We start from the raw sequence: 13,961 nt of genomic DNA on the forward strand, positions 1-13,961 counted from the left end.
ATATTCCTCTTAGAGATTAAACTCTTTGCTCATTCATTATTGTGAAAATCGAATACAAACCAGGAGGCAAGAAAAAGGACATTTCTTTCCATCTCTGGCATATCAATTTATTGTTTATGTTCTAAATTTGTGAACACCATAGAACAGCCTTTTTTTTTTTTTTAAATTTTTTTAACGTTTATTTATTTTTGAGACAGAGAGAGACAGAGCATGAACGGGGGAGGGTCAGAGAGAGGGAGACACAGAATCCGAAACAGGCTCCAGGCTCTGAGCTGTCAGCACAGAGTCCGACGTGGGGCTCGAACTCACGGACCGCGAGATCATGACCTGAGCCGAAGTCGGCCGCTTAACCGACCGAGCCACCCAGGCGCCCCTAGAACAGCCTTTTTTGATTGGGTGTACTGTTTGATATTAAAAATAATACTAATAATGTTGGTTTTTCATTGAACTGAATGTCTCCTGTAAAACCGGAGAGTCCTAGGCATATAGCACATGTCTCTAATCCCCAGAGCAACCGTAGAAGGAATCGGACATGTGCCGGCCCCCTCTCACATAGAAGATCACGGAAGGATATATTGTCAGTGCTCAAGTATAAAGATGAAGCACTCAATTGCAAAGACAGTTGCTAAATCACAAAATCAATTCAAGTTAGAACAAAACTATGCCACCGGTATTTAATTATTTTGATTTGAATTTTGATTCAAGAATCAGCTAAAAGAACCAAGCGCAGTTTCATCTTGGCATCTCTGGTATTTTCATTGTATGTAAAACACATACACAACTAAAATAAAAAGTGACAAACGTTGTCCAGACCCCTGGCATTTACATGAAAAATATAAACCCAAAATGCATGTAATTATTAGAGCGATTTGTTTTGTAATGGGCTTGACTTTTTGTGCACTGCGAAGGTTGACATTTTATAAAGGTTTTGTTGCTAGGTACATAAAACGAGCCTTCTCTACTCCTCGTATTACAGTACCATTACCCTCTGATTAGAAGGTAATTAATTAATAAGTCCCCTTCTTTTGTTTACTCTAGGATTCAAGAAAGGTTCACAGAACACCACTGCATAGTAATGCAGCTATTACAATGATCTATTTGGGGAAAAACGTGCACCTATCTCATGATCACCCAGACTTCCGGGATGAAATAAAAGTTTATCAACAACACTGTGGTGGGGAAAACCTTTGTGTTTACAAAGGCAAACTACTTGAAAAAGGTACACTTGAAATGTGAATTTTTTTTAAGTTGCTTGAGGTTGATGCTATAGATAAGCTATCGTTGATATAATATCAAAATGACTTCAATCACTCTATGAAATTATGCATATCCAGGGACTTATAAACCAGCTGCCTAAAAGTAAATCTAGATTTACTGCTCCGTGATTGAAACCGAAGCAGCAATTACTCTTGAAGATTGTGGAAGAAAGAATTTGGAGTGATTTAACCCACTAACAGATTAATTTTGGGATAGAGATATATGATCATTAAAATGTTGCACGAATAAACTGTCCCCCAAATTACAAGTTAACTATTTGGCTTGCCATAATGAATTATATCACACATTATTCTAAGGGAAAAATACCAGATTGGCAATTTGTTCTTTAGAAAAATGTTGAGATAAAATCACAAATCCAATAAACTTCAGGGTGAATCACACCTAAATAACTTGGTGCAGAATTTGGCTAGATGGATTTTAGTACATTTCTGCTTTCATTTGATCATAAATCCATGTTTCTTACCATAAGATAATTTTTATATTCAATACAGGGTTTCTCATATTGTACTGAAATGGTTTTCATCAATATTTAGTTCTTTGGAGTAGCAGTTAAAAGGACGAGGATATAATATAGGGTTATATTTGTTATTTCCTTGTTTAAGAAACTCTGTTTAGAAAGTTATTGTATTTTTACTAACTGAAAGAAATATTTACACTTGGGCAATCTTGATATAGGTATAGGGAGTCTTAGGAATTGGGGGCAAGCATGGAATTATTACTTTTGGCTTCTCTGATTTCCCTCATCACTCAAAAATAATGACTATTAATTTTAAAAATTTCAGGTACTTAAAAAGAAACTAAACAGATTTAAAGATTACATATATAAAACTTTCCAACATAAAAAAAAGAGTAAACACTTGAATGTTAGTTTTAACTTTTACTTTATAAAAATTTGTAAAACTTATAAAAAATAATCCTCAGTATATTCTAGAAATGATTTTTCCTCATTTTCTCTACTTTGCTGGAATGTAATTTACTTTGTCATTCTGTCATAGCATTTGAAAGTCCATTCCTTCCACTTTGTAGGTGAGGAAAATGAGGAGACCAGAGATATAGTGGCTTCGTATGGTCCCATGTACAGTTTGGGGCATGGTCAAGAGCAGATACTGGGCCTCTGAATTGGTGCAGGATCCTTGCTCAGTTAGCAATCAGTGCAAAGGGTTTCCTACGTTTTCATAATATGAGTGGCATGAAACCCCTAATGATAGTGGCATAGATAGACTTATTTTTTGAAAGTGTGACTTTCAACTATTAATTTAGAAGAACAGCTGAAATTAGCTATAGTCTACAATTGGAACAAATGCAATGAAACTTTTCCTGGGTCTTGGATCACGCTTTATTTCAGACGATGCCTACATGCCTTTCTGCCCACTGGAAAACATGGTACATACAAATGAAACAAAAACAAGAAGTGGGGAGCTGAATGCTTCTCTGGGAGATGATACATACTCTGTAGGAACGGTGCAAAACCAGTAAGGGAGAGTGTGACTTGGCTAAGTGTTGTTTTGCATACATATCGATCCTGGGACTGACTTTTGTTGTGTCACTTGATGGACTTGAATAATAGGATGGAATGGGAGCTTAAATAATTGAATCCTGTCCACACAATAATTTTGTCTCAGCTTGCCCTTTGATTGCCAGGAAAGTAATTGTTCAAAATTGAAAAGTTGGTTGGCTCAGAGTTGACTTGCGGTTCAGCAATCTTAGCAATTTAGCTGGACTGAAAAGAATCTGCCCGTTTTTACAAATCAAAGCTGTGCATGATTCAGTGAAATGTGAATAGGTTTTTAGAAGAGTTCTGTTTAAAAAAAAAAAAGGCGTTTAACGTTCTGCTTGGAGCAGTAAACTAATTAAAAATGTGGCATTCGTTAATTTGTCTTGCTTTGGGATGAGAAATAACAATAAAATTAATTATTTAGGAGTGTGGCAAGTGCATCTTTTATTCCCACAGTAATTCATTGATGTCTTACAGTTTGAGTGTAGATATCAAGCCTCATATTGATTGTTAGGTACACCTATGAAGTCACGGACTCTTTCTGCTGCTTGTAAAGAGTCTGGTTCTTCACAGGCATTTTTATTTACCATGTTCATCCTTTCAAACAAGGAAAACCTTGGCCTCCTGGGTTCATGTGGAATCAAAGAGCAAAATAACTTTTTTTTTTCTGGGCCCCTTATAATCCCTTCCTTTTCTGCCCCATTTTCCCATATTTTCATAACCTGCTGTACTGATTTGTGCATTCCTCATTACTCCCTCACAAACCGGTGGCGCTGCCGTGTCCCCACCCCCATGCTGTTAGCTTGTCTCTTCTGGTGCTATTTCCTTTGTCTGAAATAGGACAAAGGATTTTAAATTCAAAATAGGATTTTAAATTCAAATCGTACCCATCTTTTAAGAATCAGATTGAGGCTGTGAGGCTTTCTCAGCTGACTTCTACCGTTTTATCCCTCCCTCCATGGCTCTGGCTCTTAGTCTCCACCGAAAACCGAACATTTCATTACACTGTGACTTAGAGTAACTGTGTTTTTATTTTTCTTTTACTTGTTATATATATTGAGTTTTTAGTTTTTACTGAGGTGTAACTTATATTCCATAAAATTCATCTATTGAGTGTACAATTCATTGAGTTTTAAACATTTTTATAGGGTCGTGCAGCTATGATCACAAACCAGTTTCAGAATATCTCTATCACTTCAGAAAGTTCCTTTGTGCCCATTGACAAAGAATCCTCACTCTTTGTAGCCAGCCTCAGGCAGCCACTGATCTGCTTCCGATCTCTACAAATATGCCTTTTCTGAACATTTCATATAAATGAAGTCACACAATAGGCAGTATCTGTGTCTTGCTTTTTCACTTAGCATAATGTTTCTGAGAGTCGTCTAATTCATACCATTTATCAATAATTGTTCTCTTGTACCACTGAATGCATTCCACTACATGGACATTCGTACTATTTCTAATTCGGTTTTTGTTTGTTTAAGTCTATTTTATGTTTGTTTATTTATTTATTTTGAGAGAGAGAGCGTGCACGCAGGGGAGGGGCAGAGAGAGAGAGGGAGAGAGAATCCCAAACAAACTCACGCCCTTCAGCCACTTAACCGACTGAGCCACCCAGGTGCCCCTACAAATACAAGTTTTTGTGCAGACATCTGGTCATGTCTCTTGAGTAGATTCCTAGAGGTGGATTTGATGGCCTTTTTTTTCCTGAGTAAGGATCACACTTTTCTGTTTTTTACATACATGTTCTTTGATTTTTGTTGTTGTTGTTGAAAACAGAATAGTTTTGATCATATAGCAGCTGTGGATTCTAGATTCTGACTTTTCCCACTTGAAGGTTATTGTTCTTGCTGTTTTTGTTGTTCTTTAGTAACTTCTCTGAAACAAATCTGTGAAATCCATGCCCCCTCTCCTTGGTAGACAGCCAGTGTGATGTCTCTGCTCAGATCTTATCTATTTTTATTTTTCAGCTGGTCTCTTAGGGTTATCCCTGTGTTTTCATAGTGTATTGATCATCTAGTGATTTGTCAGAAGTTGTGTTCAAACACTTTGAACCACTACAGCCTCCAACTTCTGCTGGTGGATCTCTTTGTAGGTGAATTAGTTTCCTGGGGCTAATGTAACAAATCCTCAAAACTAGTGGCTTAAGACAGCAGAAATTTAACTCTCTCACAGTTCTGGAGGGCAAAAGTCTAAAATCAGGTATTAGCAGGGCCATACTCTATCTAGCAGCTCTAGGGGAGAATCTTCCCTTGACTCTTCCATCTCCTGGCAATTCCATTTCTGTATCTGTCCTCACATGTCATTCTTCTCTGTGTCTCTGTCAGTGTTGGGTCCTCTTCTTCTAAGGACGTCCGTCATTGGATTTGTTTGATAGAACAAATCCAACATAGTTTCATCTTTACCCTTCATTACTTATCCAAAGAAATAAGAAACCATACCCAAATAAGGTTACATTCTGAGGTTCTAGATGGTCATGGATTTTTATTTTTATTTTTTAAAAATGTTTACTTATTTATTTTGAGAGAGAGAGAGAGAGAGAGAGAGAGAGAGAGAGAGAGAGAGCATGAGCAGGGGAGGGGCAGAGGGAAAGGAGAAAGAATCCCAAGCCATGACATGGGGCTCATTCCTACGAATCCTGAGATCATGACCTGAGCTGAAACCAAGAGTTGGACGTTCAACCGACTGAGTTGCACACACCCCAGTCATGGATTTTTAGAGGGCAATATTCAACCCGCTGTAATGGGTTCAGGAGTACAAAGTTCAGGCAGTTTCCAAGTCTGCTTTAACTTTTATTTTCCACCAGGCTTTCTTGTGTTTTCTTTGTTCACAGATGGAAGCTCTGAGCAGGTCAGGGATGTGTGAATAGGTTGGGTCTACTCCAATCCATGCCACTTCCCGTTAGCTGGGGATGTGTTGAGAGCTTATTGAATGTGTCTATAATTGCCTTATGGCCCGCATCTCCCTGTTAAATTTCTGACTAGTCCACTGGCCTGCTGCTTGCCCTAATTAAAAATACAGTCTCAGCTAGCAGAATCCCTGACCTTCCACGTTAGCTTGCCTCCAAGATTGCTACTTATTACTGGTAATGCTACTGGCCAAGGAGTTTTTGTTTTCTGCTCCCAATGAAGCCAGCCCCCACTGACAGTGAAGCTGCTGGTTATTTCTGGCCTGCCCTACCATATTAGAACGAGGTGATGAAATGGTGGCTGGGTGGGGGGGGGGGGGGGGGAACAGCCCCAGGCAAGAATGCCTCAGACTCCCTCTGTTCTTACATAAAATTCAGTCATTTTTGATGAATAACTGCTGCTCAGTTTGTTTTAAGTCTTTGGCCCATTTTTAGAGACAAAATTTTAAGGGGAGAGGATTTGGTGACCTCACTCCAGAAAGCTGGTCTATTATTTTCATCTCTCCTGCTAAATTATAACTTCTTGAGGGAGAAGACCATATTTGATATTTTTTTGGTATTTTAGTTACTCTTTAGTGCCTAAAACAGTGTGAACCACTGCCAGTCCACAATGAATAACCACGTTTTACAAATAGTCTGGAATGCCTTCTAACATTAGACATTATATAATCCTTAATTAAGACTACTCTGCAGACTGGGTCACTCCCTCCACCCCACTCCTTCACCCCCACCCCCGGCCATCCTCATTTTATAGATGAGAATTCTGAAATGCAGCAAAATTAAATGACTTACCAATGGACACTCAACTTGTAAGGGAAGAACTAGGACATGGACCCAAATCTTCTGACTTCTGTTTTATATGCATTCCATCATTTCACACAGAAACCATTAAGTCAGGGTTGCCAAGCATCAATAAATTTTAAAATGTAAAATTAGGGGCACCTTGGTGGCTTAGTCAATTAAGTGTACGACTTTGGCTCAAGTCATGATCTCACGGTTCGTGGGTTCGAGCCCCACATTGGACTCTGTGCTGACAGCTCAGAGCCTGGAGCCTGTTTCAGATTCTGTGTCTCCTTCTCTGCCCCTCCCCCACTTGCATTCTGTCTCTCTCTCTCTCTCTCTTTCAAAAATAAACATTAAAAAAACTGAAATATAAAATTAAAAAATAGATAACAAGGAAAGAAAAGCAGATGGTGCCAATTCTTGTTCAGTAAGTTTGGAAAAAAAAATGAAAGAAATGGAATAATAGGTGGATGTGCTCTCTAGCCAAATGAGTACAAAATGGAAAGGCAGTCATGTCTAGCAGTTCATCTCCTGTGCCCGTTCTCAGCATTTCATTGCCTATACCCTCTTCCCAGGCTGGGAACTTAGGTAGTTACAGTGTGTGATGCTGCAGCAGAATAGATCATTGTCACATTAATGTCCCATTCAAATTTCGGTAAAGAAAGCAGCCAAACTAGCTTTCTAGTCAATACGTAGGAGCCCATATGTCATTTAGAAGAGTGGATTTTTATGAACTTTTTTAAAAAACGGTTTATTTATTTCGAGAGAGAGAAAGAGAGAGAGGAGCAGCAGGGGAGGGGCAGAGAGAGAGGGAGAGAGGATCCCAAATCCCACGCAGGCTCTGCACTGTCAGCACAGAGCCCAATGCTGGGGCCCAGGAAACCAGGAGATCGTGACCTGAGCCAAACTCAAGAGTCAGATGCTTAACCTACTGAGCCACTCAGGCACCAAAAGACAAGTAGATTTTTAAATCTGTTGTATTTTAGTTTCCCTAGACAATAACTTTTCAATTTTCTCCTCCCTAGTGTGTTTAATTTTGCATCACAAATACTAAGGTGTAAATAATGGAATTACTTTTTCAATAATTCTGTTCTTTATACAAGTTGCATCTGATTTAGACTTTTTTTTAGGAGCAGAACGTGGTCCAAACGTAGTATTTCTAGATGACAGTGAAAGAAACAGGTTAAAGTAATAATGAATTAATTATTTATCGGGGGCCTCCTATGCCATTGTCCTGGGATCTGGGGAAACAAAGGTGAGGAAGATGAGTTCCAGCTCTCATGGATTTCACAAGCATGCAGGTCACAGACATCCACTTCAGGGCTCTCAAGGTATGGTCCTTGGACCAGAATCGCAAGCATCACCTGGCAACCTGATAGAAATGCAAATTCTTGGGCCCTACTGAATCAGAAACGCTGGCAGGAAGCCCAGCAATCTGCGTTATAATAAGCCTTTCAGGGTATTCTGATGCACACTAGTTTGAGAAGCAGTGGTACAGCCAAATTTTTACTATACATTGAAATACTGCAATAACAAGAAAGGTGTACATGCAGAGAGATTAAATGATCAACCCCATTATTAGTGCAAGTGGAAGAGTCCAGGGAGCCTTCTTTTGTAGGAAGTAACATTAGAAGTGTCATGAGAAGATTTCTGAGTCATTCTGTAGAATAGGGTTTTCTTGGACCTAGAATTTGGGCTCTCTAAGGTGAAACCTTTTCAAAGAGCATTATAAAGACTTGGAATGATTAAAAATTACTAATTACAAGCAGTGGTTCTTAATTCATTGGTGGGATTTTTGGGTGGGTGGGGGAGCAAGTGGGAGAAACCAATCCAGGCAGAATTGAGAATGAATTGGAGGTGGAATAACTCCCCCTCATCCATACGTATTAGGCTGTTTCAAGTCATAGCTAAAAATACAAATTTATTTAAAAGCATTACTGAGCTCACAGTAACCTTTTGTCATATACTTTAACAGTAGCTAACATAGCAAGATGGACTCAAGAGAGATATTTGGACTCAAATACTAACTGTCCTACTTACTGTATGATCTTGGATAAATTACTGAGTCCTCCTAAACTTTAATTTCTGCATATAACTACTGATAATAACATTCTCATTTCATGTGGTTGTTGAGAAATAACACACCTAAGATCATCAGGCAGAATGCCCGGCCATAGTAAGAGCTCATATAATGTTATTATTTTATTACAAATCAGACTTTTATAATGCCTTGGAGTATTTATTGTAAATAAAAGTAGTAGAAGGTGTTCTTATGATTAAAAATTGTCCTCAAGTTAAAAAGGTGATCTAGAGCGTACTATTGTACTTATCTAATAGAAAACTGTGATTTTGAACATACTAGTCCAAAGTCAGTTGCTTTCACTGATGTATTTACTTTTTTAATTCCAGAGACCTTTCAGTTTATTTCCAAAAGGCACCATGGTTTCCCCTTCAGTCTCACCTTTTTCCTGAATGGGATGCAAGTGAACAGGTTGAGCTCCTGCTGTGAATATAAGCATCGGAAAGGTTCCAGACTTGGAGGCAAACGAGGCTACTTTGGGTTTGTGTGCGTGGAGAGATCATCTCCTTGCTACAAGTATGGAAACAAATGTCCTCTGGTAGAGGGCAAGTCTTGCTACATTTTTCTTTTCATGCTTCTACTGATGCATTTCTCAGCACAGTCTGTTAACAAAGATATCAGTGTAGATGAGCCTAAAATGTCTAAGTTAAAGGTTGCTTACTATAACCGGGTGTGTTGTATTTGAAATTATAAGATATGAGTTAGATTTCCAGATGCATTATATAATGGGGGTAAAAGCTGGTGGTGTTTCAAAGTCTGTCTGTCTGTCTGTCTCTCTCTCCCTTTCTCATACTGCTTTAAATTCTGTTTCTGAAGTGAAAGAGAAAGGGTATTTTATTCTCAGTCTTCTTAGGAACTGGTTTGGGGAATTCCCGAGCATGTGTCCTGCATGTGTCTTGTATGGTTGGGTATTACAGGTCATACCAGAGGTGTGCTTCATTATGGTGTGGCCCGGTTATCATTCTCATGCTCCTGGTTTTAATCTCAGACATAATGAAATGACTGGTTTTTATCTCAGGCATGATAAAAGGTCAATTTTGACTGTTGTTTACCAGCTTTCATATTGGACATTCTGTTTGAAATTAGGACACTTACGTGCAGGCTTTCTTTAATTTTTTTCTGAATGTACTCATGGAGAATTAATGTATGCCAAGCTAGAAAATAGGAGTGAACCAACCAAAGTTCCTGCTCTCATAGAGCCCATTCTAATGGGGGAAGGCAAATAGCAAGTAAACCAATTAATAGGTGCCAGATGGCATTAAGAGTGATGAACACAAAGCAGGGAAGTGAGATATATGGAGTTAAGGGGAACAAGGGGCAGAAGGTGGTATTATTTTATCTAGGATGATCAGGAAAGGCCTCTTTGATGTCTTTTGAGCAGAAATCAGAAAAATAGTTTTCTAAATAGTTTTTCCCTAAATAGTCCCTCTAAAAAGTTTTGGAAGTAGACGAAAAGAATATACAAAGAGCATGAGACAGGAGCATGCTTGGTGTGCTTAAGCTACCGTAGCCAGAGCAAAAGTAAGGGATAGGACAATAATAGAAGGCGAGATTAGAGGGACAGTAGGGCCAAGACATGGAACATCCTAAAGTGATTGCAAGGATTTTGACTTTTTCTAAGCGAGATGCAAAGCTTCTAAGGTAGGTTTTGAGCAATGACCTGTCTTGATTTGACTGTAGCTCCTATGGGAAAAATAAACAAGGGGGTGGGGGCAAGGGAAGAGTGGAAACTAATCCAGAGGAGAGAGAATGGTAGAGTTAGAAGTGATTGGGTTCTAGATATATTTTGAAAGTAGAGTCCACAGGATTTATCGATGGATTGGATGCAAGGCATGAGATAAAAAGCAGAGTTAAAGGTGATTGAAAAGCTTTTGTTCTGAACAATTGCAAAAATGTCCAGTTAACATGTACTAAGATGGAGAAGACTGTGAAAGAAGCAGGTTTGGGAGTGAAATGAAGGGATGTTGATTTGGGGCACATTAAATGTAAGACATCTATGAGTATGCAAGCAGAGATGTTAATTAAGTGTTTGAATATGTGAATCTGGGGTCCGGTGAGAGGTCCAGGCTGGAGATATAAATTTGAGAATGGTTTGCATGTAGATGGCATTTAAACTCATAAGATGGGATGGGACTGTTTAAGAATTGAATGCAGATAGAGATGTCTGGTGTCCAGGTCACTCCAGTTTAAAGATGAAGGAGATAAAGAGGAACTGGAAAAAGGCCTAAGAAGGAAGGCAAGGGATTACAAAGAGAACGCCGAGAACATGGTGTCCTGGAAATGAACAGAGAACAGCATAATCAACTAGGTCAAATGTGTGTATATGTGAAGTAAAATGAAGTCTGAGGATTGAGTATGATTTGGTAATGTGGTGGTCATTGGTGACCTTGACACAAATTATTGTAGTGAAGAGGAATGCAAACTTGATTGGAGTGGGTTTAACAAATAATTGGAGTAGAGGTAAAGCCAGAGAATACAGATTACTCTTTTTAAAGAATTTTGCTATAAAAGATGTCAATTGGGTGACAGCCAAGAAGGAAGATGTAAGGGCCAAAGGGGGCTTTTTAGTTTTTAAGGTAGGAGATATTGTAATATGTTATATGTGATAGATAGAATTGATACACTAGAGAGAGATATCAAAAATCAAAAAAAGAATTTGATCAAGCATGACATGGAGGGAGAAATTGCTGGAGCAAGGGCTTGAGTGGACGAGAGGAGGTGGGATCTAGGGCTGAAATTAAGACGTTAGCCTTAGAGGAGGAGAATCATTCTTCTAGAGTAACTGTAGGAGAGATGGCATATAGGGTAGAGGGAGAGGTAAGTTGATGCATGTGTTGGGACCAACTGGAAGTTCTCTGCTGATAGTTTCTATTTTTTTCAGCCAAATAATAATTTATCAACTTAGGTTAAGGCTTAAGGGAGAGGGATTGGAGGTTTTCGGTGAGAGAAAAGGTGTGGAGGAGTCATGCAGCAAGTGGCAGAGTGAATGGTCTACAGCAATATAGTAGGATACTTGGGACCCACCTGAGGCTGCTTTCCTGTTCCAGCACAAACACGCTTTCTCCATATTTGTTGGGCAAGTCACATAGCAAATTTCTGTTTAACTCCTAGGAAAGCTAATGAGCTTACATACAATCCTCCAAGCACAAACACATTGCATTCTTTGAGAGTTACTATATAAATCCAAGCTGTAAATGTTTGGTTGTAAACACCTTCTATGCAGGTTTAATAATCAGTACCGAAATCTGATTGATGACCTCTACTTTCCTATTTAACACTTAATAGTCTCTGTACAATTTTTATATGATTTCATTTGGTTCACTGTAGCTTCTTTCTTTGACCTTTTCAAATAATAAAAAAAAAAAAATGGTTGTGGTATTAAAGAATAAGACCTGTTATCCTTAACTAAAATGCATAGTTTTTAAGGACACTGGTTTTCAGTGTTTTGTTGGCTTCATCATCATTTCTCCAAATGAAATGTGTGCATGGCCAAAGTAGAAAAGTGTGGTGTCATTTCATGCCTCCCTGCTGCAGACCAAATAGAAGTCAAGGCAGAATGTTTTAAATGGGGCAGGGATATATGGGTGATATATGCTAGAGCTTTGCCTGTTTGGGTCTGCCCCACATGAGACTACTCAGATTATTCCGGAAGCACCTACACTGCACAGCTCCAGTGAATGTTCTCCAGTGGAGAACCACCCCTCTTATAATATAATGAATATAATATAATATAATATAATCACTTATAATATATATTATTACTTTTATATTACATATTATATTACATATTATATATTATATGTTATATATTATATATATATATAAACTCACTTGTAATATTATATAACTTTTTGGCAGGATCATATCTACAGTAACACTTTTAGTTATTTTATTTTATTTTATTTTATTTTATTTTATTTTATTTTACTTAAATGTTTATTTATTTTTGCAATAGAGTGCAAGCAGGGAGGGGCAGAGAGAGGGAGAGAGAGAATCTCAAGCAGGCTCCATGCTTGTCAGCACAGAGCCCGAGGCAGGGCTTGAACTCACAAACTGTGAGATCATGACCTGAAACAAAATCAAGAGCCAGGTGCTTAACCGACTGAGCCACCCAGGTGCCCCACTTTTAGCCATTTTAAGGGGTGTACATTAATTCCTCTAATTTGTTAAAAATTAAATTAATTTTAACTCATTTTAAAAATACAGATTCCAGGGGCTCCTGGGTGGCTCAGTCGGTTGAGCGTCCGACTTCGGCTCAGGTCATGATCTCACAGTTTGTGAGTTCGAGCCCTGCATTGGGCTCTGTGGTGACAGCTCAGAGCCTGGAGCCTGCTTCAGATTCTGTCTCTCTCTCTCTCTCTCTCTCTCTCTCTCTCTCTCTCTGCCCCTCCTCCACTCACACTCTGTCTCTCTCTCCTTTGGAAATAAATAAACATTTAAAAAAAATACAGACTCTGGAACTTTTGTTATGAGGAGGGAAGTGTTTGATACAACAAGAGGGAGTTCTGTTTCTGAACATGACTAGGAATTACCTGTTTGAGGTCCTCAGAAAACAAGAAAGGCTCAGCAGCGGTCACCAACAGGTGTGGAGATTCCACCGGTGCACCCATCCCTCAGTCATGGAAACTGAAAAGACAAGGTAGTTATTTCCAGTCGCTAGAGTGGAACACCAGGAGGAAGAATTGCCTAGCCAAGTGGAACGCAGACAGCTCTGAGCTTTAGTAATCAAAATCAACACCTCAAATTATACTCAGAAGTCAAATAGGTAGTCAGTGACGAGGAGAGCACAGATGTTGCTCACTTTGTTCGTCCAATTCCCTCAAGCAGATGGGCAATAAAAAGTCTGTGCGTGCAGTAGGGAGGCATCAAAGCCTCCACACAGCCACAACATAAACTAAAAGTAACAGCATATCAGAAGCCCCAAATCGATGGATTTGGTGTTGCCATTGATAAGGGAAGAACAGCTTGAACAGAAGGCAGTGCTAGTAATCATATTCTGTGAAGATTCATGACACCTTTATTCCAAGGAAAGTGGTGTGCTAAGTACATCATCATTACAGTCAAGAATTTATCATGCTTAATATGGGGGAGGTAAGTGTATTCTTATTATCTCATTTTTTGCAGCCTGATAGTTACTTTGAGTGCAAATCCTTTTAGCTTTATTTTGTGGGGAGATATTGAAAAGATAAGTGATATAACTAAGTTCTCATAAGCTGGGATAATTGATTCCTTTGCTATTTCTAGAGTGGGAATGGCTGAAATTCAGTGAAATCTTTAGTTCAAGAACTCTCCATTGGATCTGATTCACCTTGATTCAAATTTTACTTATTATTTCTGTTCCTTCTGGACTGACACGTCTTGACTGCATTCGGATCTGTTTTCACCTATGCACTATATTGACTCAGTTTCCCGCTAAG

General features: G+C 38.8%; 1 protein-coding gene across 2 annotated transcripts in view; it reads left to right on the forward strand.

Annotated features, from left to right (window-relative positions):
• ERICH3 (glutamate rich 3) overlaps window positions 1–13,961 on the forward strand; it is a 106,601-nt gene that overhangs the window by 55,030 nt on the left and 37,610 nt on the right. For both annotated transcript variants that reach the window (XM_060622022.3, XM_078451781.2), the window contains 2 exons: window positions 1,039–1,219; window positions 8,874–9,060. In XM_060622022.3, coding sequence (XP_060478005.3) covers window positions 1,039–1,219; window positions 8,874–9,060 — 368 coding nt within the window. The remainder of the gene's footprint in view (window positions 1–1,038; window positions 1,220–8,873; window positions 9,061–13,961) is intronic.

The sequence above is a fragment of the Panthera onca genome, chromosome C1 (genome assembly GCF_046562875.1).
Source record: "Panthera onca isolate mPanOnc1 chromosome C1, mPanOnc1 haplotype 2, whole genome shotgun sequence".
In the NCBI taxonomy this organism is placed as follows: domain Eukaryota; kingdom Metazoa; phylum Chordata; class Mammalia; order Carnivora; family Felidae; genus Panthera; species Panthera onca.